Source organism: Schistocerca cancellata, chromosome 4 (assembly GCF_023864275.1).
Source record: "Schistocerca cancellata isolate TAMUIC-IGC-003103 chromosome 4, iqSchCanc2.1, whole genome shotgun sequence".
NCBI classification, from domain to species: Eukaryota; Metazoa; Arthropoda; class Insecta; order Orthoptera; family Acrididae; genus Schistocerca; species Schistocerca cancellata.
The window spans coordinates 765050387-765074773 of NC_064629.1; the positions used below are offsets into that span (position 1 = coordinate 765050387).

Consider the following 24387-nt stretch of genomic DNA (forward strand, 5'->3'; position numbering starts at 1 on the left):
TGAATCAAAAACACCTTAAAATTCTTCTCTCTTTATTCAACAGACTACTATGAGACAGAAACAGTAAACAGCTTCAAAGCCACATTTCTACATCTATGTACACGGTGCATGGCAGACGGTACCATTGCTGTTCATATGCTTTCCCATACCACTCACAAATGGAGTGGGGGAAAAACAACTGTGTATATGCTTTGTTACAAGCTCTGATTTGTTATCTCGTATTCCCAGTCCTAATGTGAAAGGTACACTGGTGGCAGTAACACTTTGTGCAGTCTTGATCCAAATGTCTGTTCTCCAAAGAATGGCTTCCTCCTTCCATGGAGTCTCACTTCATTTCACAGAGAATGGCTATTCACAAGTTTATCAAACCTACAGATAAAAAATCTAGCAGCATACCTCTGAATTGGTTCAGTATCTTAGCTTTAATGCGGCCTGAAGAATTGGTCATACACATGTTGTATATGCAGTCTCCTTTATAGATGGCCTACACTTTCCTATAATTCTCCCAATGAATTGAAGTCCAACATTGTCTTCCCAACAACCAACCTTAAATATCAGTTTTACTTCACGTTGATTTTCAAAATCAAAACCAAATACTTGCCCGCATCTCGTGGTCGTGCGGTAGCGTTCTCGCTTCCCACGCCTGGGTTCCCGGGTTCGATTCCCGGCGGGGTCAGGGATTTTCTCTGCCTCGTGATGGCTGGGTGTTGTGTGCTGTCCTTAGGTTAGTTAGGTTTAAGTAGTTCTAAGTTCTAGGGGACTTATGACCACAGCAGTTGAGTCCCATAGTGCTCAGAGCCATTTGAAACAAAACCAAATATTTACTTGAAGTTACTAATATGCATACCATTAATACTGTAGTCAAACAATATAGGAGTCTTGTTACCACCCATCTGTATTAATTTACATTTTTCCACATTAAGAGCAACCTGCCATTCCCCACACCAAAAAGAAATTCTGTCCAAGTCATTTCCGTATCCTCCTACAGTCAGTCAATTATGACACTTTCCTGTACTCTATACAGCGTCATCAGCTAACAGTTGTAGGCAGATTGGTGTATACCCTATTCATCAGACAGTTTATGTATGATGAGAACTAGACCAGTCCTATTACACTTCCCTGGAGCACTCCAGATTATACTTTTTCCTGTGACGTACACTCCCACAATGACATACTGGGGTCTATTACTTAGAAAGTGTTTGAGCCACTCATGTATCTGAGAACTTATTCCACATGCTTAGAACTTTGTTAAAAGTCTGTAGTACGGCACTGTGTCAAATGCTTTCCAGAAATCTAGGAATGTGGAATCTGTCTCTTGTCCTTCATCCATGATTCACAGGAGATTATGCAAGGAAAGGACAAGCCGAGTTCCACATTGGCAATGTTTCCTAAATAAATGTTGGTTGATGGATCACTTTATACTGAATTATACTGCAGGTAACTCCTATAACAACCTTAGCAAATACAAGCATGGGGCACATATTGGCCTTAATTACGAAGTATGGAACGTAAAAGCTGTGAGCTCAGCAATTATTAGGCAAACTGCAAACTTTAAGTTGCATGATTACTGGACTGAGTACTAAGGTATTTGAATGTGTAACAAAAATAGAGAAGTTTTCATTTCAATGGGTATTAAAATGATTTTAAGTATCTCATTTCACCATCACATGATAAAGCCCACTGTAGGTATGTCTTTTTTCACACAATGATTGAAATCAGAAAAACATATCTAACTTGAAGTCTATTTACAAAAAAGATTATAGGAATACCATGGGTTGTAATAATTTTTAAATCAATATATATTATAAAAGTAAGTGTACAATGCGTATGGCGCTACAGCTGAGAAACGAGTCCCAGTACGATGAAGGGAGTTCTATGGTGTGGTAGCCCTCTATCCCCCATCCATGATGAAAGTTTCTGTTTTTACCTGAAGGGCGTGCTTTTGAAGATACAAGGGCTGGGAAGTTTTGTCATCTAGAAATTTCTATAACATTCAAGGGCATTCCACAACACACATTCACCATGGGTGGGGCTACCCATTGGTAGGGGTATGTAAAGACCTGTCACAAGTTCGAACATCAGTTTCTTATCAGTGACGTAATGAGGAACTGGAAAAGTAGTACAGTGAGTGAATAAAATTGTTACAGAATGCGCTAGGATTTTCCGGAATGTTCGGGAAGATTCCAGCATGTTTTGGAACATTCAGGAACGTCCCAGATCAACACTCTTGAATATTGTGGAATGTTCTGGAACATTGTAGACCATTCGAAGCCTTTTTGGTATGTTCTGGAGTTCACCATGGGTGGGGCTACCCATTGGTAGGGGAATGTAAAGACCTGTCACAAGTTCGAACATCAGTTTCTTATCAATGACGTAATGAGGAACTGGAAAAGTAGTACAGTGAGTGAATAAAAACAAACAGAGAAGTCTGAGTAGTCAAAGTGGTACAGTGACTGAATACAAATTGAAAATGAAGTGTGAAAAGAGAACTTAGTGTTTTTCTTAACAAAAAGTTGATTTGATTTATATTTTAGATAATGCCCAAACATAAAAGAGGAGATCTTGCCAGTTCTGAAGCAAAATGGTGAAAGGAAAAATAAAAGCAAAAAAAAATGAAACAGGCAAGCAGCGCAAACCACGTTTAAGTTCCAAACAAATGACAATGAACACTGTGAGAAGCAGAGAAACTGAAAAACAATGAAATGAAGATTGAAGACTCAAAAATTATGACATAATCTTATAATAAAAGGCTGTGAACTCAATCCAGCCATGAAAATACCAGCCTACAGAAAGCGTGATTAGGACAAGTAAACAGTAAAATCTATGAAGCATTCTGCTATGATCCGCTGAAAGGATATAACAAACACAAACATGCCATAATCGGAAAAATTGGTAACATCTGCCAGCGTTGCAACGTGAAAAAATTCAGTAAAGAAACACCAGCATTCTGTTTCATGAATGGAAAAATTCGATTACCGCCACTGGAAGCACCTCTACAGTAATTTTTACATTACGTGAGTGGGGAAACTACAGACTCTGAACACTTTCCTCAAAATATAAAAGCACAGAATGCCTGCTTACTAATGACTTCTTTCAGTGTCACTTCATTCAACACTAATAGCGATGAAATTGGTAATGTTTTTTTTCCATCCAAGAACAAATTTATTGCAACATGGTATCATTACTACTACTACCCAATGAACACCATACATAATTCAAGCCCACAAAAGACCACCTAGAGAAGGTGAACACCAATTGAATGCACCTCAGACAGATTAAGTTACCATTGTAACTGTGGACAATGTAAACAAAAGCTGTCACATAACTGCATAACAAAGAAGTGAAGAACTACAAGGCATTATAGAGACACACCGCTCATATGATGTCCTCCAATATCCATTACTATTTCTGCATGGAGAGGGCGGATATCATTTTAATGTGAAACAAAATCAACCTGAAACAGGTGTAGAAACAAACAACAAATGCACTTCCAAGGTGCTCTATGCTTGCCCCTTAACGATCAGAGACAATGAAACATACAATCACATTCTCAACACTCGCTGTTTTTTCCAACAATTTCTAGTAGATACGTATGCAAAAATAGCTACAGAATGGATGCTTTACACCAGACTGAATCAGAAGAAACTATGCATGGAAGAATACATCCACCTCAGATACACAACAATCATACATGACGGAAACATTGATGACATTGGAACAATGGTAATCTTACCCTCATCACATCACTGTGCAACATCTAGCAGTACATTTGGAGAATGGACACAGAGTTTACTTCACAAAAGATACTGCCACAAAAACTGCAAGTGAACCATGTCAGAAGACAACATTAACAGTTTTTCCAACTGTGCCAAACAGATCAATTTGCAAAAACATTACTATATGTCGATGTCCCTACCTATTATACATGGAACACGCACAAAAAACTTTCAGTGATGAAAACAAGGAATTCCAGTAGAAGATCATCCAGGACTCATGAAAACTGGGGCACTACACTGAGTATTCACTATACATTTGAACAATATCTAATGTTTCTATCTCCGGATGTTGCTACATGAAATACGGGGACAAACTAGTTTCACATATCTCAAGAAGGTTGATGGTTGTCTATGCCACACATACAGAGAAGCATGCCAATGCTTAGGACTACTGAAATGACAACCAATGGGAATTAACACTACAAGAAGCTTCACTCAAGCTACAACATCAAGGAACTTCTTCAATGCATTACTCACAACAAACCACTCCTCAGTGACAATCAAAAGCAAATTTACAGTGTTATCATGGACCAAATCAGCAGCAACACTGGTGCTTTGATACTTTAGACAGCACCAGGAAAATGTTGCTAATAAATCTATTGATGGTGGAAATATGTGCTAAACAACACATCACACTTGCACTGGGATCATCTGGTATCACAGCCACACTTATGGAAGGATGACAAAAATGCTCTACAACTACTGTTGAATATAGCCACAGAACAATCACCAAATATCAAGAGCATCTCGATGGGGTGAACTACATTCTACCATACATTGCTCATGTACTGGCTGTTGGCTTCAGTCTTGGGAACTTCAGCTAGATTAGGTTAGTTTTTTTATTCCATAGATCCCTGCTGTGGAGATCCTCGTGGATGTGGAACATGTCAATTTTTTTTTTAAATGAAATAACAATACTAATAGTATGAATATATACAATACATCATTTGTTTCTATCAAAAAAATCATCAATGGAGTAGAAGAAGTTTGCCACTAGTAAGTCTTTCAGGCTCCTTTTAAACTGATCTTTATTTGTAACTAATTTTTTTTACGTTTGCTGGAAAATTATTGAAGATGGGTGTTCCTGGGTAGTGGACCCCTTTTTGAACTAAAGTAAGTGCTTTTAAGTCCTTGTGCAGATCATTTTTGTTCCTGGTATTGTATGTATGAACTGAGCTGTTTGTCAGAAAAAAGATATATATTATTTAGGACAAATTTGATTAAGGAGTAAATATACTGAGAGGCAGTAGTTAGTATACCCAGTTCTTTGAAGAGGTTTCTACAGGACATCTGTGAATTTACTCCACAAATAATACATATTACACACTTTTGGACTCTGAAAACCTTTGTTTGACTTGAATAGTTACCCCAAAATATTATACCATATTACATCATGGAATGAAAGTATGCAAAGTATGCAAGCTTTTTCATTTTTATGTCGTCTATGTCAGGTAACACTTGAACTGCAAATACAGATTTGTTAAGGCATTTCTGCAGTTCTGTAGTGTGCTCCAAGCAACTGAATTTATTATCAAGTTGTAATCCTAGGAATGTAAGACTGTCAACCTCTTCTATCTGCTCTTCTTCATACTTTATGCATATGCTGGGTGGAAACCTCTTACAGGTTCTGAATTGCATACAGTGAGTCTTTTCGAAGTTTAATGTCAGTGAGTTGGCTTTAAAAACCATTTATTAATATCCATGAAAATATCATTAGCAGATCTTTCTAGAATTACACTTAACATACTATTTATTGCAATACTTGTATCATCTGCAAACAAAACGAATCTGCTTCTGGCAGTGTAACTGATGAGAAGTCATTAATGTACACAACAAAAAGCAATGGTCCTAAGATGGATCCTTGTGGGACACCACATGTAATTTCTTCCCATTCTGATGATGACTTAATTCTCTAGCACTGACCCTTTCACTGACACCCTTTGTTTCCTGTTAGCGAGGTATGACTTGAACCATTTTGCAGCACTGTCCGTAACACTACAGAATTCTAATTTATTTTAAAGGATGTTGTGACACACACAATCAAATGCCTTTGACAAATCACAGAAAATACCTGCTGTTTGTAATTTGTTATTTAATGAATTAAGTACATTTTCACTGTATGTGTAAATAGCCTTCTCGATATCAGACCCCCTTCAGAAATCCAAACTGTGTTCTTGATAATATGTTATTTGGGATCAGATGGTTGAGAAGCTGCCTGTACATTACTTTTTCTAAAATTTTTGAGAATGCTGGCAAAAGTGAAATTGGTCTGTAGTTTGATGGCATCTCTTTATCCCTTTTCTTGATTAGAGGCTTTACATGTGTATATTTTAGCCAGTCAGGAAATGTCCCAGTTATAATTGACTGGTTACACAAGTAACTTGGAATTGTACTAAACTCACAAGAACATGCCTTAATTAACTTTGTTGATATTTCATCATAACCACTAGAATGCTTTGTTTTTAAAGATTTTATTATGGAAGTTATTTCTTTTGGCGAAGTGAGTGACATATTCATGTACTTGAAGCTATTTGTAAAGGCTAGTTTCAGATATTCAAGGGCATTATTTACTGATCCCGACAATCCCATTCTATCAGTAATGGATATAAAGTACTTGTTAAATAGATTTGCCACACTATGCCCATCGGTTACTAATGTGTCATCTACCCTTAATGCTATTTGCTCCTGTTCCTTTCTGGTTCTACCACTCTCCTCTTTCACTATATCCCATATTGTTTTTATTTTGTTCCCTGACATTGCTAACAGCTGTTTAAGGATCTTCCTCGCATTTCACCAGCACACGTGGCTGGTATTGTCAAGGCTTCACCCTACAGCACTGGTGGAAAACAGGAGTCAAGCCCTCAGCTAGAGACTGTATGTACCTGTTTTGCACAAGTCTGAGGGTTTTCCGCTGTTCATTACCATCGAGCTTCTTCCTTTCCTACCTGCAAGGGGCTTTTTCTGCATGACAGGAATCCAGGATCTGTTTACCTAGATTCAGACACTGTGGTGAATGAACATTGTTCATAATGATAAGGGGAAGGTCCTCAGACACATTTGATGTGTGGCCATAGGCTTAATGTCAGTCCACCCCTGGCAATGGAGGGTGAACTTTTAGCAACACCAGGCACTTGTGCTGGTGAAACATCAGCAAAATTGTTAAACGCTGGCCAAAGATTTCAAAACAGAAGCCAACTAGCAATACGGCAATAAATGGCAATCAAAGCCTCAACAATTTTGAAAGCCCATGCAGCAAAAACACAAAGGAGAAAGCGAATGTCACACTCACAATGTGTGTACCAGCAAATGAAAAAACTTCATGAGCAGGGAAAGCAGTTATCTACAGGAAGTAATAATTGATGTCTGTATACACCAAGCAATGCTACTGATTGCACTACACATGGCGTTTTGACTCTCTGATTACATAGTGGCATAGTTCATCAGAGTAGCTAACATGGGTTTGTTTTTCTCTTATTTCCATTTTCTGGAACTCCCAATTTCTTGTCTGTGTATCTGAAGGCAACTTGTTACAGACATTTGCACCAAAATATAGAAGCATATTTTGAATATTAAACAAGAATACAATATCTATACTGGGTGTATACACAGACAAGAAAAAAAAAATCCAGATTTTTTCCAGAATTTTTGGGTTAAAAATACACATATCCCTGGACGAAGGTGAAAATACACTTTTTCCGTGTTAAGTGACAGTGTACTTTCCCTCTGAACTGTAAAACGTATTATTTCTTTGGATGGTGAAGTTTTTATACACTGGCACAGAACTTCCCAAAACCTTAGGAAATGAAACCCAGCAACAAAACATCATGTTTTGGAAAGATCTTTGATGTGTGGCAACACGTATGCTGCACATTTTCGTATTACAAGAGTATAAATACGAATTCTACCAAACACAGCATGTTAGTTTCCAAAGCATAGAAATCAAGATTGTGATGTGCTTTTGTCAGCCAATCATAGCCCATGACACGTGATCTCACCAGCCAATGACAGCAGGTATTAGGAGCATAGGACATGTGATGTAGTCAGCCAACAGCAATATCACTGTTACGTAGTGTGAACACACAAACAGGAAAAGTTAATGGTTTAAATTAATACATATATATCATATATAATATTGGTCTTTTTTTCGTGTGTTACTCTTTAAGATATTTTAAACACAAATGTGCCAACAATATTTTAAATAATGACATTATGTCTGGTCTTCTTGGCCTTAAATTTTTCTAAGTGTTAAGTTTTGAATGTGAGTCAAACAATCAGTAATTTAAGAAATTCATCATGCATTCTCACACTTGACATAATTCATCTTGTGTAAGAGGTAATTTACTTTGAAAGTAATGATTCTCTCACAGCCATTTGCAATATTTTGCTGCGATCTGTTAGAAATAGGTTCATTTGAGTTATTTCCAAAGAGCACCAGAAAACTGATCTTACTACAATGTTGGATGAAGCCCATGTTTGGTGTTTACTTTGCTCATATGCGTTTTGTCGCATTTCTGTTTGGAATTTCATGTGTAGTGGGGCATCATATGCTCATGTGCAGCACTGAAGCAAGGGGACATATGGATTTTTTGTACTTAGGGCAACTGTTTTATCATATCCTATCCAGATGATGAATGCAAAATAGGAAAGCAGTCTTTGACATAATATTCATTTCAATACTGGACTCTGCAATTCAAAGAACCCAATATTTTGCTATGTGGTGGTTTTGACATACCTTTTCTTTATTTGCACTGCACAAGACTGTTATGTAGCATTTTCAATTCCAATCAGGTTTACACTTCCACAGCACTGCAGAAAGTTAGTAGGATGGTACACAAATTTCTTGAGAGAGAGAGAGAGAGAGAGAGAGAGAGAGAAAGAGAGAGAGACCACACAATTGCTGTATACACCAGAACTAAGAACAATAAGCTTTGCATGACTTTTTCAGACTGTATAAAAAATTAACAAGTTTTTTTGTGTAGCTAAGAAAGTGTATAATTGGCGGTTTATATTCTACTGCAGGATTAAATATAAAGCCATGGGGGGGGGGGGGGGGGGGAGCTACAAATGATAAAACACGGTGTACTGCCAGTCTATAATTTACCAAAGAAAGGCATTCTGTACATTTAAAATGTAAACAACACAAATTAAGAAACAGCGTCAAGCCTAGAGGAGGTAGCAGACAGTGTTGAAACATATCTTGTGATTCAAGAACATTGTTCTTCTTAGGATATATAAAATCCTGCTAAAGCTGTCAATATATTTGAAACAAAATATTTTATTCAGTACTACTGACCAAATTTGCCTGCTTGTTCATCTCCAAGTAAACATTTATGTATGTTCATAGGTATATAGCATTAAGAGATCTTTTGTCCTGGGGCATTTACACCCTGTATAAAGAAATTATTTTTGCCTTCTGTAGTGATTGTAAAAATTACAGTTTAGCTGAAACTGATATTTAACACTCACCAAGAATGCCACATATCAGAAGAATTTACTGTGAAGTGGGTGGAAGAATTCCAGGATCTTTGAGATAACATAAATAAACTGCCAAATAAGGTACTGACAATTTGTATATGCCGTTCTATCAGGAAAATCAACGCACGCTATAAAATTGCCTTTCTTTCTGCCCCGTGCATGACCTGATGCTGATGCCACTGCACACTGTACGATGTGGCCACATAGCGTACCTAATGCTAAAACTCTGCAATTTTGTGGAATAAAGGCTCAGTGTTGTTAATTTATTATTATTATTTTATACTGACCAACATTACATTTAGCCTGTAACTAGAATTATTTAAACATTAAGAAACTCCAGACAGGTTTCATCATAGAAAGTTCTGTATCTTTGAAAATGACCAAAAATTTGAGCTATGCAGTTTCAATAAACTCAACACACATGAATACAGTTTTGCAATGAAAAAATTAAATCACAATATTGAGTATTACAGATAATTTCTCTGTGCATTACAGAGCAGCAACAATAATGAAGGACACAAGGAGTTAGATCAATACAGTGGGTTACCCATTATTTCGGAAACTACAAATCTTAACTGTTCCCTCCCTATACATTTATGAAATTATGATCTTCCTACACAGCAAACAAAAATTATTTTTGGACAATCATTTTAACCACAAATATAACATGAGAAATAAAAATAATTTTATGCTACCCACACCCAGTTGAAAGTATATGCACAGACTCCACAGTATGTAGGGATGACAAATATACAAAGTTAATAGGCAAAAACATACTTAATATGAAGCCAGAAATTTTAAAAACAAGGCTACAGCAGATTCTGTGGGAGAAATTCATAGAGAATGAAATGATAATTTGAGCAAGGGGTAGTTAAGTGTTAGCTTTTCCTGTATGTATAACAAAAATTTTATTATTATTATTATGCAGTTTTTTAACATCAGCTGTTCTGTATTTACGGTGAAATTTTACTGCAGTTTTGAAGTGTGTTCTGCAACTGAATCAAACTATTTAGATTATGTACATAACGAGACAAATAAACCACAATTCACAAATATCAGTCAATCAAGAGTTGTTTGTGATGAACAAGAAAATTTTGAAAAATCTCTTTAATGAACATACCCATCTTGCCTCGTCTTGACTTTGAATGTGATCCAGTGTGCTGAACATTAATATGCTGGGTGTTAGGGGCAGTAATATGCTGTGTGTTAGGGGAAGACCAACCCCTCTCTACAGTAACTGCAAAGTAATGAAACATTTTATTAAAAATCTGGAACCTTAAGACAAAATATAAAAATACAAAAGCATATAATCTATAATACAAATATTTTAAAAAATAACTGCAATATACATTTTACTCATTTGTAGCCCACATTATACTTTATTTTCAATACTGGATTAGAAAACAAAAATAGAAAACTTAATATAGTGGTTTTAATGCTTCAATTGTTCTACAGTGTCTCCCACTGGTTGGGTGCAACACACAGAACATTCATACATCCAGGCAAAACTACCAGAAAGCTCCTTCTGTGGGATGATGTTCAAACTGCATGTCACATCGGCCTGAATGTCAGTTATATCATCAAAGTGTTGACTCTAAATGTGACTTTCTGCACATTGTCATTATATGGTAGGTTTGTAGTGATAACACCAAGACTTGCCACTTGTGACAACTTTTTTCTGAAAATAACTGTCCACATTTTGAATTCCAAACAAGTTGTGGCAGGCATCCACACACAATTTTTCTTCAGGAGTCAAGTTGTGTGTGGTATGAACTATGCACACACTTCTCTCTTCATCAAAAAGTGTCGAAAGTGTCTGTAACACTTGATTTAAGGAAGTTGCTCCAATGTGATTTGCAATGCAACATTGCTGTCCTATTACAGCCACACACCCACTACTTAACAGAGCCTGCTCACTACTGACTGGTATTGTATTGTATTGTATTATTTATTGGTCCTGTTGTCTACATAGCAGCTTATGCATAAGACATTGGACAAGTCAAGTTATAAATATACAGGCTGAAAGTCATTGCAAGGCATACATATTTAAGGTTACAATAATACACTTTACACGTAAGTATTTATATAACACATTTCATAAATTTAAATATTCTTCAATGGAGTAAAAGCAGTGATGCTGTAAATATGACTTTAGAGATTTTCCAAATGTATTGACCTCAGTGATAGCGTTTATGTTTTCAGGAAGTTTGTTATAAAGCTTAACTCCCATGTGAAAAGTACCTTTTTGGCACAGTGCTGTGCTGATATGAGTCATATGTAAGTTTCTGTTTTGTCTGGTAAAGTGCTCATGTATATCACAGTTTTTTTGCAGTCTCTGGTCCTTGCCTATTACATTTGATTTAAAGGACAAAAGGGTTTCGATAATGTATACACATGGTAATGGAGGAATACCAGATTTGATTTCTTAAACAGGGGTTTACAACAGTCTCTAGGCTTGCACCCAAACAAGATTCTAATGGCCCTTTTTTGTAGTTTAAAAGTGCTATTAGCTGTTTTAGAGTTTCCCCAGAAGGCAACCCCATATCTAAGGCGAGAATGAAAGTACGCATGATATGCATTCAATACTGTTTTCTCACTACAGCATGATTTTAATGAACAAAGAAGGTAACATGTTTTGCTCAGTTCTGCATTGAGATATTCAATATGCTTATTCTATCAGATGTTACTCTGCAGCCAAAGTCCTAAGAATTTGGTTTCAGTATTGTTACCAACTGGTTCATCATTGATAGAGACTGATGGGATAAACATGTCCTTGTTAGGAACATTGTGAAATTTTAGAGCAATGGTTTTCTTACTGTTTATTACAAGCTGATTACTCTTTGCCCAGCTGCTAAGTTGTTTCGTGACCATGTTTACTGTCTGCTGTAACTGTTCATCATCGTCTCCTTTTAGTAGAATCGTGGTGTCATCTGCAAATATGATTGTTTTGTGTGCATCAACATTTAAGCTTAGATCATTTATGTACAGGAGAAACAGAAGGGGTCCCAATACTGATCCTTGGGGTACACCACATTTAATTTGTTTATAGTCACATAAGTGATTAGATACAGTTTTTAGTTCAATATCTGTGTGCTTGATGCACACTGCCTGCATACAATTAGTCACAAAGGAACTGATCCACTTGTTGGACAGACCTCGAATACCATATCTATCTAGCTTTGATAGCAGAATTTTATGGTCCATCATGTCAAAAGCTTTTGACAAGTCAGTAAAGACTCCTGTTGTTTCCTGTTTTTTGTCCATCAAGTTTAGGATGAAATTGATGCACCCATAGACAGCAGTTGTCGTTGACCTCTTATTTCTGAATCCATGTTGTTCATTACATAGGATGCTGTTTTTATTTATAAATTTCATAAGTTTCTCATACATAACTTTTTCCAGTACTTTAGATATGCAGGAGGAAATTGTGATGGGTCTCTAGTTATTTACATTGTCTTTATCCCCTTTTTTATATGCAGGAATAACTTTTGATGTTTTCAACACATCAGGGAAAGTGCCTGCCTGAAGTGAGCAGTCGCATAAGTGTGTGAGTACTTCAATTAGGTTTGATGCACTCTTCTTTAACATTGTTGCAGGTATACCATCAATACCTGCCGATTTGCAATTTTTTAGTCCTTTTATTGCTTTAGCTACTTCATCTTGTGAAACAGAACTGATGTACATTGATCCTCTACATGCACTTATGTTATATTCATTTGCCTGGGTGCTCTTAAAGTTTGATTGTAACATATTTTCAGCAACACCTGTGAAAAAGTTGTTAAATGTGTTGGCTACTTCTAAGAGGTTTGTTACTTTTTTATTTTTATGTGGTAGTGTTATATTTTTGCAAGGTTGTCTGTATACTCCACATTGTTTTTTTATAACACTCCACATAGCCTTTGATTTATTAGCTGAATTATAAATGATTTCATCATTATGCATTATTTTTGCTGCTTTTATTACTTTTCTTAATATTTTGGAGTATTTTTTATAGTGTGCTCGTACTACAGGTGAGGAATTCGTTGAGTTACATATTTCATGAAGTAGTCTTTTCTTTTGGCATGAAACCCTTATTCCCTTTGTGATCCAGCTGTTTGTTCTAGAGTTCCCCCATATGGTTAATGTTTTCGTGGGAATGCAAGTTCAAATAAATGGGTTAATGTCTCAATGAATGTGTTGAATTTTTCATTTATATCGTTCATTTTGTACACTCCTAGCCATTTTTCTTTCTGTAATAAGTTATTGAAGTAGTTTACATTATGCTGATTATAACTTTGATATGCTGTTCTGAAAGACATGTTGTTAATAATACTGTCTCGTACTTTTATGCTTAATATTTGAGCAAGATGATCACTACAACCTGCATTGAAAATTTTTAGTGAGGTGTTGTGTAAACTCTTCTTGACTAGAAACTGATCAAGAGCTGTTTGGCAAGTTTCTGATACTCGGGTAGCTGCTTTTACTTCAGCAATTGTAGGATGTTGCAAGGTTCAAAATGGTCTCCCTATTTCCACTATTCGTGAGGAAGTCAATATTGAAGTCACCACAGATTATCAATTCACAATCCATTTTATTTACTTTATTTAGCAATGACTCCATTTTGTTTAAGAAAAGTTCAAAATTCCCGGATGGTGATTGGTAAACTGTAGCAATAACTAGGTTGAACTGAGTAATTTTTATAGCTGCAATTTCATAATCCTTATCAACATTTGCCCTAGTTAAGTCAGATAGTGTAATAAAATCTACATTATCCTTGGTGTAAATTGCTACCCCACCCTGCTTGCTGTTTTTCCTGCAGTAGTAAGCTGCCAAGACAAATTTGTTTATTTTTGTATTCTGGATTAATTCTGGGTTAAGCCAGTGCTCAGAAATGCATAACACTGAGATATCATTAAGTTCATGTGTTAATAGTACGTTAATTTCATCGATCTTCTTACGCAGGGATTGCACATTATGGTGATAAATTTTTAGTTCAGGCGTATTCACGATTTGGTAATTGGGAATCATATTTACAGCACCACATACCTCTAGTTTAAATTAGGAACGTCAGCAGTGTTGTATTTTTGTTCTTCTTTCTTGTTTATTTTGTTTTCCTCGCTGTTGTTGGAAGGATGTTCAGGAAGCTGATAGATTGTTCTACCCCTTACAAGTCTTTCTTTAATTATTTCACTAACACGATCACAAACAAACCTTTTCCCTTCATAGTTCAAGTGCATTCCATGCTTCATGTGCAGATTTCGATGCACCTTGCTTATATCCAGTACATCGCACTTAGCGTATTGAGAACACAGTTTCCTTATTTTAATGTTTGTTTTCGAAATTTCTTTGTTTACACATGAACTATAAATCAGATCATGCCTATGAGGAAGTGTGGCAACTACTGTGTTTCTGCATTTATTAGCTTGTAAAAAAATTCTGCAGCGTTTTCACGCAAACCTCTGCTTCATTTTTTGCCACATCGTTTGAACCCATTATACAGACGATAAAGTCATTTACTTGCATTAATTTTGTCTGAGAGTTAATGTCTACAACATTTTTACATCTCACTCCCGGTTTCACTACACTAGTCACTGCTATGTCGCGATTTTTCTCACGGAGCATGCTGGATAGATTTCTGCCATGACTGTCTGTTAGTAATAGTACATTACTCTTTTTCCCTGATGATCTGTGTTTGTTGTTGATATTATTTGAAAAAATGCATTTCTGCTGTTGAACAGTAATTAATTCACATTGCCAGCACGGTTACTTCGCTGATGTCATTTATCTGCCACGAATAAAATCAGCCTGGGAACTTTTTGGATGGGTGGTGTAAGTAAATAATTGCATCTAAATTACTTTTGGGAAAATTAAGTAAATAACAGAGACTGAAATGAAGAGGTGAACACAATTTAGACAGTAGAAAATTGATCATTCTCATGTAGGAAAGAAGATTCTGTGCACTGAACTTAAGTCTTATTACAGAAGTCTATGATGACAGTACATAAACGAGTCATCACCTTTCACTACTAGTGGTCCAGTACATTCAGTTAGAGACAATTTAGTCACAACCACCTGAATCTGAGGAACAGTCAAACAGAGGAAATTGTCACTGAAGTAATGAACACATTTGTAAAGACATTCATGAAGTGGGTCACAAATGGCTGCTCAAATTGAAAACTTATTTAATTTGTGAAGAGATGGCACACGGTTCAGTTCTACACACAGTGAATAGAAAATGGAGCTGCTCACACTGTATCAGAAGATGCAAGGAGGCCGACTCAAAGTGAGTTGACAGACAAAAGTTAAAGAATTTTCCACATTTCTGTTGATCAGAACAATTATGGTATCGAGTAAAACAGCAAACATTCCATCATGATATGTTTTTAATTCTCTTGTACATAATATGGTACACTTTACAGTACTTTATTATGTGCTACTTTATTACACTGTAACCCTTATACTTCAATTAAGCTACAAGAGGGAACATTTTGTACTGGTGGGTCAGAAATGGGGAAACTACAGTTATCCAATAAAGAGTGTGGCCACTGCAAATGACCAATACTATTGTTGCAAACAGCTGGCCACAACTCACAAAATACAGATTTTGCTGTGAATCTGTCATTTCACAATCACTAGCACCAAACCAGACCTACAGATATAGTGAAGGAAAGAAACAAAGAGGGTATATTATTGTCTAACACACTGTCAATGAAGATGTCATTGAAGACACAGAACAATCTTGGATTGAGAAATGGTGGTGAAGGAAATTGGCTATTCCCCTTACAAAGAAGCCATCAGGAACTTGAGATACAAGATTTAGAGAAATCATGGAAAATCTGAATCGAGATGGCAGGATGGAGATTTGAACCACCATCCTCCTTGCTGCAATTGTAACACCAATTCCCATCAGATCATCTCAGTTAAGCACTGTCACACTTGGCTAGCACTTGGATGGATCACCATCCACATATGTCAAGTGCTGTTGTGAGGCCAACTGAGGAACTGCTTGACTGAGAAGTAGCAACACTGATCACGAAAACTGACAACGGCCGGTAGCTGGTTGGTACCATTGAGCCTTCAAGGCATGTTCTGGATGGTGTTCATTTTTTGTACAGCAAAAACAAGTAATATTTCAACTTCAGCATGTTACAGAATGTAAAAAAGTTGCAAAAATTATTTTACAATACCTGTAGAATTCTAATTGTCTCTCTGAAGACACACAATGAAATAAAATGGGACAACAAACAGCACCTGCTTCAGTGATTTATGTTTCAAGGTATTCTTCTTGTTATGAACATTAACTATACACTAGATGAATACAAGAATTTTTTGAGAGAGAGGATCATTTGAGATCAGATGTCTCTGGCGAGACTTAAACACTCATAACTAACACAAACAACTACATTTTTCTAGTCAGCTACACTGTCCTGGCAGTGCAGCCTGTCAGGGGGCAAAGAGCTGTGTAGGGTAGAGTGAGAGGAGTGGGTAAGAGGTAAAAAGAAGGAAGGAGGGGACGGGGATGGAGGTAAATGAGACTGATGGCTTAGAGAGCTAAGCAAGGGTATAGGATATGAATGTGGCATCAGCAAATGTACCTTGACAAAGGCAATAGAAGATGCATGTGGCACACAGTGATGGGCAAAAAGGGTTTTTTTTGGTGGGGGGGGGGGGGAGGTAGAAAAGGGGGTACTGGAAAGAGAGACTGCAGAGAGAACATTTAGTGTAGAGTAATGGAGTGATGCAGGAGACACAAGGACAGGGGTAGAGGTGGGTGTGGCCATAGGTCTCATGGACATTACAGAATTAAATTGTGTTTTCTAAGGACAAATTATATCTATGTAATTCAGAGAAGACGGCATTTCGAAGGGGGGGGGGGGGGGGGGGGGGAGCTTACAAATCTCTTGTGCCACATCCACACATGCCCCTAATTCTAAAAATCATATGTACAAACCATCTGCAAAAGAATATCCACGTAATTACTACAGACTGGAAAAACTTAAGTACATAAAGAGTTAGGGGTTTGACTACCTTTCATCATATTATGATATGACGAATCTCCTTGCCACCCTTCCTAAAGTTGTATTCCACTGTACACCCAATCTATATCATATCTTTATCCACCATTATGCCACACCTGCTGTCATTCCCATGGCACTGCAATCATTGCCCTGTGGAAGACTACGCGCAACTCAACTGTTCCACTCTTTCTTTTCCTATCCTTCCAACTCCTCCTCCCCCCCCCCCCTCCCCCACCTCACCATTCAGTGTGCCACATGCAACTTCCCCCAATCCATCCTAGGGATTGCTTGCTGGTGCCATATTTATGTCCCATTTCTGTGCTGTGTCCCACCTCCCTCCCAATCCCATCCACCCCTTTCTAGCTCTCCCCCCCCCCCCTGTTCCTCTCCCCCATCCACCCAACACAAAATTTCAGTCCAGCTGGGCTATGGCACTTGGACAACATAGTGTATGGAGATAGAGAGATAGAGATAGAGAGATAGAGAGAGAGAGAGAGAGAGAGAGAGAGAGAGAGAGTGAGTGTGTGTGTGTGTGTGTGTGTGTGTGTGGAGGGGGGGGGGAGTAAGAGAGGAAGCAGTAGCTACTTCATTCCAAGTTGGGTGCGATTTTTGTTCGGTAGCTCTGAGGAAGTGCACTGTCCAGATTTAGCAATGATTTCAGTCTTGTGTATATGCCTATTGACTACTCAATGCCTTGGCTAAAATTAGTATTTAATTTCACTCTTTCAGTTATTTGTATTCCATGTCAATTTCTGAATTGAGTAGTCCAAATGCACAAGCCGCTAAATGCATTTTTATCAATTTTGAGTTGGGCACATTGCAGTATAGATTTTTTCAGTGCCTACACTATGGAGCAGGTTTCAGGGTGCAAAACCTGTTATAACCCATTGAAAATGGGTGTGTGCCATGTCCAGATGTAAAGCATGCAAACTGACATCAGACATTCAAAGCTACCTTTCAGTTTGTTATGATTTGAAGGGATATTTTTGTTATTCAGAGTTAGGTTGGCTGCACTGTAGCGAACATGTACACAACAATGAAGCTCTCGCTGTCGATGCATTGTTGCAATACATGCCGATAATCACAGTTTAGCTGATCAGCAGGGTGTTTGTTGACATATTAGCATGAGTGTTTTGAAGAAAATGACTTTTTTTGGACGGTTTAAATGCAGACTATGGTACGAACTAAGTGGGAGTAATTTAAGGAAGGAGAAAGGAAGACTGAATTTAAAATCCCATCATTGTGGAGGTCATTTAGAGACAGAGCACAAGTTCGGGTTCTGTCAAGGAGGGGGAAGGAAATTGGCTGTGGATTTTGAAATGGACTATCCTAGCATTTGCCTGGAGTGATTCAGAGAAATCACAGAAAAACCTATATCTGTATGGTTGGACATGGATTTGAATTGTCGTTGCCCTGAATGCGAGTCCAGCATGCTAACCACAGCAACACCTCACTCAGTGCAAGTAACTGAAATAACAAGAATTCTGCAAGAAGTCAAACCTTCATAGTAGTTGCAAATGACCAGAATGAGATAGAGCATGACAGTCCTTCCTGGAAAAGGAAGAATCATCCTAATCAGTGGAAGATAATTGTTTCCAAACCAGAAAGATGAGAATATGAAAAGTATTATCAAAACAATGTCATGCAATGGAAACTATATTGACACTAATTGTTATGACAAAACCTCAACAAATTCATGGTACGATCTGTGCTCTCCTCTACACAGTGGCGGACCATTCCTGCAAAACAAACTGGTAGTTATCTAGAAACAATGTAAGAGTGAAATGCACAGCAAAACTAAAGAAAATGTGTGTTAAATTCAGCAGGTCTTGCAGGGAGTGGCTAGGAGTGTGTGCGGTCATGTATAGTTTTGCTATACAATACACTTACACGGATGCCAGGTTACTCCCAGTTTCAGTTTTGCTCAAATTGTCCACTGGGGAGGATTTTTAGCAACCACTGGTGGAGGGGATTTTGGTAGTAAAAAATGAAATTTTCTACCCATCATGTGGTTTAACCACACCTTTTTATACACACTACCTGGTTTTTTAACTTAGCTTGTCCTTCTTACTGCCCTTTCATTTTATCTGTGTGTACAGACTTCTGCCTACTTGTCAAGACCTGTGATGTGGTTTCCCACTGCCCCACTTGTCACTGTTTACTGCTTCTATGTACTTAAGCATGGGACTTTGTTTCAAATAGAAGCCCAAGGCCTTCCCAAAAACTCCTGATTGTAAACATCCCTTCCGAAAACTAAGATATAATGAACTTACCATACAAGGCATCAGAAAATTCACCAAATGTTTCACCAGAAAAGAAGCCAAAGTGTCAGAGCAACTGTGTAGCTCAAAATGTGTCTAAAACATCCCCTAAAAGAAGATCCAGAGAGGACAAAAAAGGAAATGAACCATCACCACTCATTTTTCTTTACTGAAACTAAGGGACAAGGATATTGAAAATGTTGCTGTTTGCAAAGCAGCTTTTTTGTCAGTTTTACAAATTAAGAATGATAGGGTTACCAGGTTATGCCACAAAATTGTAGACCAATATGCTGTTACCAATGATATGAGAGGAGGAGACACAAGAACCACATTGCGTGATACAAGAAAACAGTGTGTGAAAAATCACATCAAGAAATTAAACCCCTTAGACAGTCAGTACTCATGAGGAACTAACACCCAAAGAGTCTATTTAAATAGCAAATTGAGCATAAGAAAGATGTGGACCACATTGTGAAGAGAATACTGAAAACATTGTCAAATACAAATATTATGGGAGTATTTTTTGCACAGATTTGCTTTGACACCAAAAATTTTGATACCTGCTCAACATGTTCATTGCTGGAAAATCTTATTGAAATGGGAAAATGAAGTGCTGAAAAGGATAGCATGCAAACCCAGCTCAACATTCGTAAAATGAGAGCTGACATGTTCTATACAAAGCTGAAATAAAATGACGAGGGTGAAATAACTCTCAGCTATGACTGTCCATAGAATCTAGTACTACCAAAGGTGCCAGATCAAGTGGTCTATTATTGCCGTCAGATGTACCTTTACAACTTTGCAGTGTGCTAGGGCTAATTGGAGTCCCACCAAAACACTGACTTGGTGTTTCCAAATATTTGTTTGGAATATGAATGTGCCAGAGGAACAGTCCAAATAGCATTGATGGTTCACCACAGACTGACTCACCTGAACATCAAAGGAGTGAAAAAACTTTGGTTGCCTTCTGCAGATGTGGAAGTCAGAATAAAAACAGGATGACGATCAGCATGCTAGATCACTGGTTTCTTCTCAAAGCTCTCAAAAATGGCGAAGGAATGGAACTGTGGTTGCCAAATAGTGGACCTCTTATTCATCCCACCTGACTAGGTTTTTGGTAACATTGAAAGACAAGTTGACCATCATAGAAAACAAGTCTGTACACATTTAGCTCTGAGCGTCATTGAAAACCAGTCTGTACACATTCAGCACATTGAGAAATGTGACAGTAGTAAAACTAGAACAACATGAATGTCTTATTCAAGACTGAAAAGGATGCATGGAAATCTCAGTGAAAGTTACTGTTAAATGGCATTTCCAGATACAAAAAACCAAAAACATCTTTTTCACAAAAAGCAAAAATGATTTTAACACTGGAGAGGGGGAAGGTCATCCTGAAGAGGGGAAAAAATTTCAGCAACGCAGACAGCCCAACACCAATCACAGCAGGTATAGAACTTTCAGAAGCCAAACTCTGAGACGTCAAAAAGCTTTAGGAGCTCCACTCTGGTGAAGACTGGTCAATGGACAACAAACTCAAATTCTGCATCAAGGTGTCCTACAATGAGGAACGCAGTTCTAGAGTTACTCCTGCCACTGCCAATCCTCAAAATGAGGAAGAAGCCAGAAGAGATTTTGAGTTGAAGGATGGTGTTGAGGTTGATGTCACTTAAAAGCAATTTTCAGCCACTTTCATTTTTTATAATTTTTTGTTGTTGTTTTAAATAAGAGTAAACTTTCTGCCAATCTTTTCCATTTTCTAAAATTTTTTGATGTTTTGCTGATGCACAATTTGGAGCTTATTTGATTTTCTACAATATCTTGTAATGTCAAAAGTACGATGGTGTATTTCTTTAAAAAAATCTAATGTTAAACATTCTTCCAGAATGAGATTTTCACTCTTCAGTGGAGTGTGCACTGATGTGAAACTTCCTGGCAGATTAAAAGTATGTGCCGGACCAAGACTCGAACTCAGGAACTTTGCCTTTTGCGGGCAAGTGCTCTACCATCTGAGCCACCCAAGCATGACTGACGACCCATCCTCACAGCTTCAGTTCTGCCAGTACCTTGTCTCCTACCTTCCAAATTCCACAGAAGCTCTTCTGCGAACATTGCAGAACTAGCACTCCTAGAAGAAAGGATATTGCAGAGACATGGCTTAGCCACAGCCTGGAGGATGTTTCCAGAATTTTCACTCTCTTGGGTAGCTCAGATGGTAGAGCACTTGCCCACAAAAGGCAAAGGTCCCGAGTTCAAGTCTCAGTACGGCACAAAGTTTTAATCTGTCAGGAAGTTTCTTAACCATTCTTTTTTGTTCTCTTTTTTATGTTAAATAAGTCAGTTTTTCCTGATAAAATAATGTCACTTTCATATTTTTATATGCAAACTTTGTAGAACTTCCAGAATTCTCTTTGAGATGAAATGAATTCTGTTTATATTCGCAACAATTAAATTCCATCCTTCTCCCAATCCTAAAGTATCACTCAATAGCATGTTTTGCAACTGAAAGTTTGTTTCATAGTTGGAGCTGCTAACTGTATAAGATGGGTGCAAAAACTGCTAAGTCAATATTTCACCTAAGATTTTAACACACAAAGCATCATCACAGATTTCAGATGTTAATATTTAGTAATTAATTTTTTAACTTATTTTTAAAAAATAAATGAAGTCTTTAACTTTAATAGCATGGATAGGATGACATCACAAGCAATATTTTACTATAAAAGGGTAACATCATGGGTTGCAGGGCAAAAATGATGTGACAGAAAGTGATACTGTAATGCTGATTAAAATTGTGTTTATCCTGGCATTCACCATGAGGGATTTAGGGAAATCCCTGAATACCTGAATCTGGGTCACTTGAACCACTTTCCTCCGAAATATGAGTCCTGTGCCTTACCACTGTGGCATTTCACTCTGTGTGTGTTCAATGCACAGAGCAACTATACAACGAGTTGTTATCTTTGTTAACTACAAACAATTGAATGAGTTAAATTTCATTCATGGCAAAGATAGCAAATCTGTGTAAATTGTGGTAACCCAAATTTTAGTGATCTGTTTCATTTGAAAGCATCAGAAATGGAGAGCACCAAGTCCCTTTAATCCTTTTCATTTTCAAAAAGGAAACTTTTATTCACTACGGAAGTTATGAGACATTTGGTATAACAGTTTTCAGTATGAAATAGTTTACCTTTTTTTAAAAAAAAAATATCCTTTTGTTTATCATGTGAACAACATCGGTTAACAGCTACTTTAATCATCTGTCTCCATTCCTATGATAGTACTCCCTTCCCATAAAACTTGCTCATGTGTGTGAGCTATCTAAGCCAATAATTTTAAATCTATGTTGTTTCAAAAATGGTTCAAATGGCTCTGAGCACTATGGGACTTAACATCAGAGGTCATCAGTCCCCTAGAACTTAGAACTACATAAACTGAACTAACCTAAGGACATCACACACATCCATGCCTGAGGCAGGATTCGAACCTGCAACTGTAGTGGTTGCGCGGCTCTAGACTGAAGTGCCAGGAACTGCTCAGCTACACCAGCTTGGTCTGCATTGTTTGTTAAAGACTTCTGTTATACATTCATACGTAATTTTACTCCTACATTAATACGACAGAAGGAATTCCTAATATTTACCAGGTTTATCTTTCCTTGGATCTTTACGGCGATTGGGGCCTCCCAACTGCGTCACAGTCTTTTCTTCATCTGGAAATTAAAAATACAAAATATTAGCTCATGCCATAAATAAAACGTATATACCAAGAAAAAGGTCAATTTGAGCAATCTGTTTTCCATTTTAACCTAAAAACAAAATCAATATGCGAGAGTCAAAAAGTGGTTTCATTTCTGTAGTATTAATAATTTTCTAACAGTTAAATTTAACTGACTATGGTCCACAAACACAGACAAAATTTTAGATGGATTTCACACCATTTCTTTAGTTTAAGGTGCTAGAGACTTTCTAACAAAAATTATAGCTGTGCTGTGAAACATTACTGAGCACTGTTCAAGTCTCGAATGGGGAAGGGGAGGGACAACAAATACAGCACAAAGTGCATAACACACACACAAAAAAGTGTACTCACAAAAGTTCCTTAACAGATTCAACTTGACAGACAAACACAGCAATCTTTGCAACTCAAGGGAGTAGTGACACAGTAGCCATTGAAAATAAATCAAGGCTGACAAATTTTTAAAAAAGTCTCAATTGTAGATTTAGAAATCTCCCAGACTTTGACGAAAAATCAGAAAGAAATCCAGGGGCCAGAGTTAGAGAGAAGGAGAAAAAGATGGAGAAGGGGGGGGGAGGGGGGGGAGGGAGAGGGAGAGAGAGAGAGAGAGAGAGAGAGAGAGAGAGAGAGAGAGAGAGAGAGATATGTAAGTGGAAGTCACAGAAATGGAGCACTTTCTCCGTTTGCTAAGATAGGTCAGTTGGTTGGTTTAAAAGGGGGGAAGGGGGGGGAGGGGGAAGGGACCAAACAACTGAGAGGTCTGCAGTCCCTTGTTCCTGGTAAAATAATTATTCAAGGGAAAGAAGAAAAGAAAGAAGATGTACAGCACAAAAACAGGAGAAAGGAAGAACTACTATGGACAAAACACACAAAGAAAATCACAGAGAGAAGCAAGAAACAGGTAGAAGGGATAAAAAGAAGAGAACAGATGACCGTGGCTTGCTGACCACGAGAATAAAAAGGAAAAGCCAGCCACTCTGCAACACATTAAAACATCCACCCTAAAAGCATTAGTGTGGAGAACACAAAGGGACAAAGGACATGCGCTAAAACTTATACAGAATGACAAAACCCACAGTCACATATAAAACTTAAAACTAAATTAGCCGATGAGGCGTTGTCAGCTAAAATTAATGGCAA

General features: G+C 37.5%; 1 protein-coding gene across 5 annotated transcripts in view; it reads right to left on the reverse strand.

The window, feature by feature from the left end:
* The window catches only part of LOC126184545 (uncharacterized), a 414668-nt gene that overhangs the window by 200547 nt on the left and 189734 nt on the right, over positions 1 to 24387 (reverse strand). For all 5 annotated transcript variants that reach the window (XM_049926963.1, XM_049926962.1, XM_049926961.1 and 2 more), the window contains 2 exons: positions 23153 to 23221; positions 10372 to 10488 (listed from right to left, as the gene is read on the reverse strand). In XM_049926963.1, coding sequence (XP_049782920.1) covers positions 10372 to 10488; positions 23153 to 23221 — 186 coding nt within the window. The remainder of the gene's footprint in view (positions 1 to 10371; positions 10489 to 23152; positions 23222 to 24387) is intronic.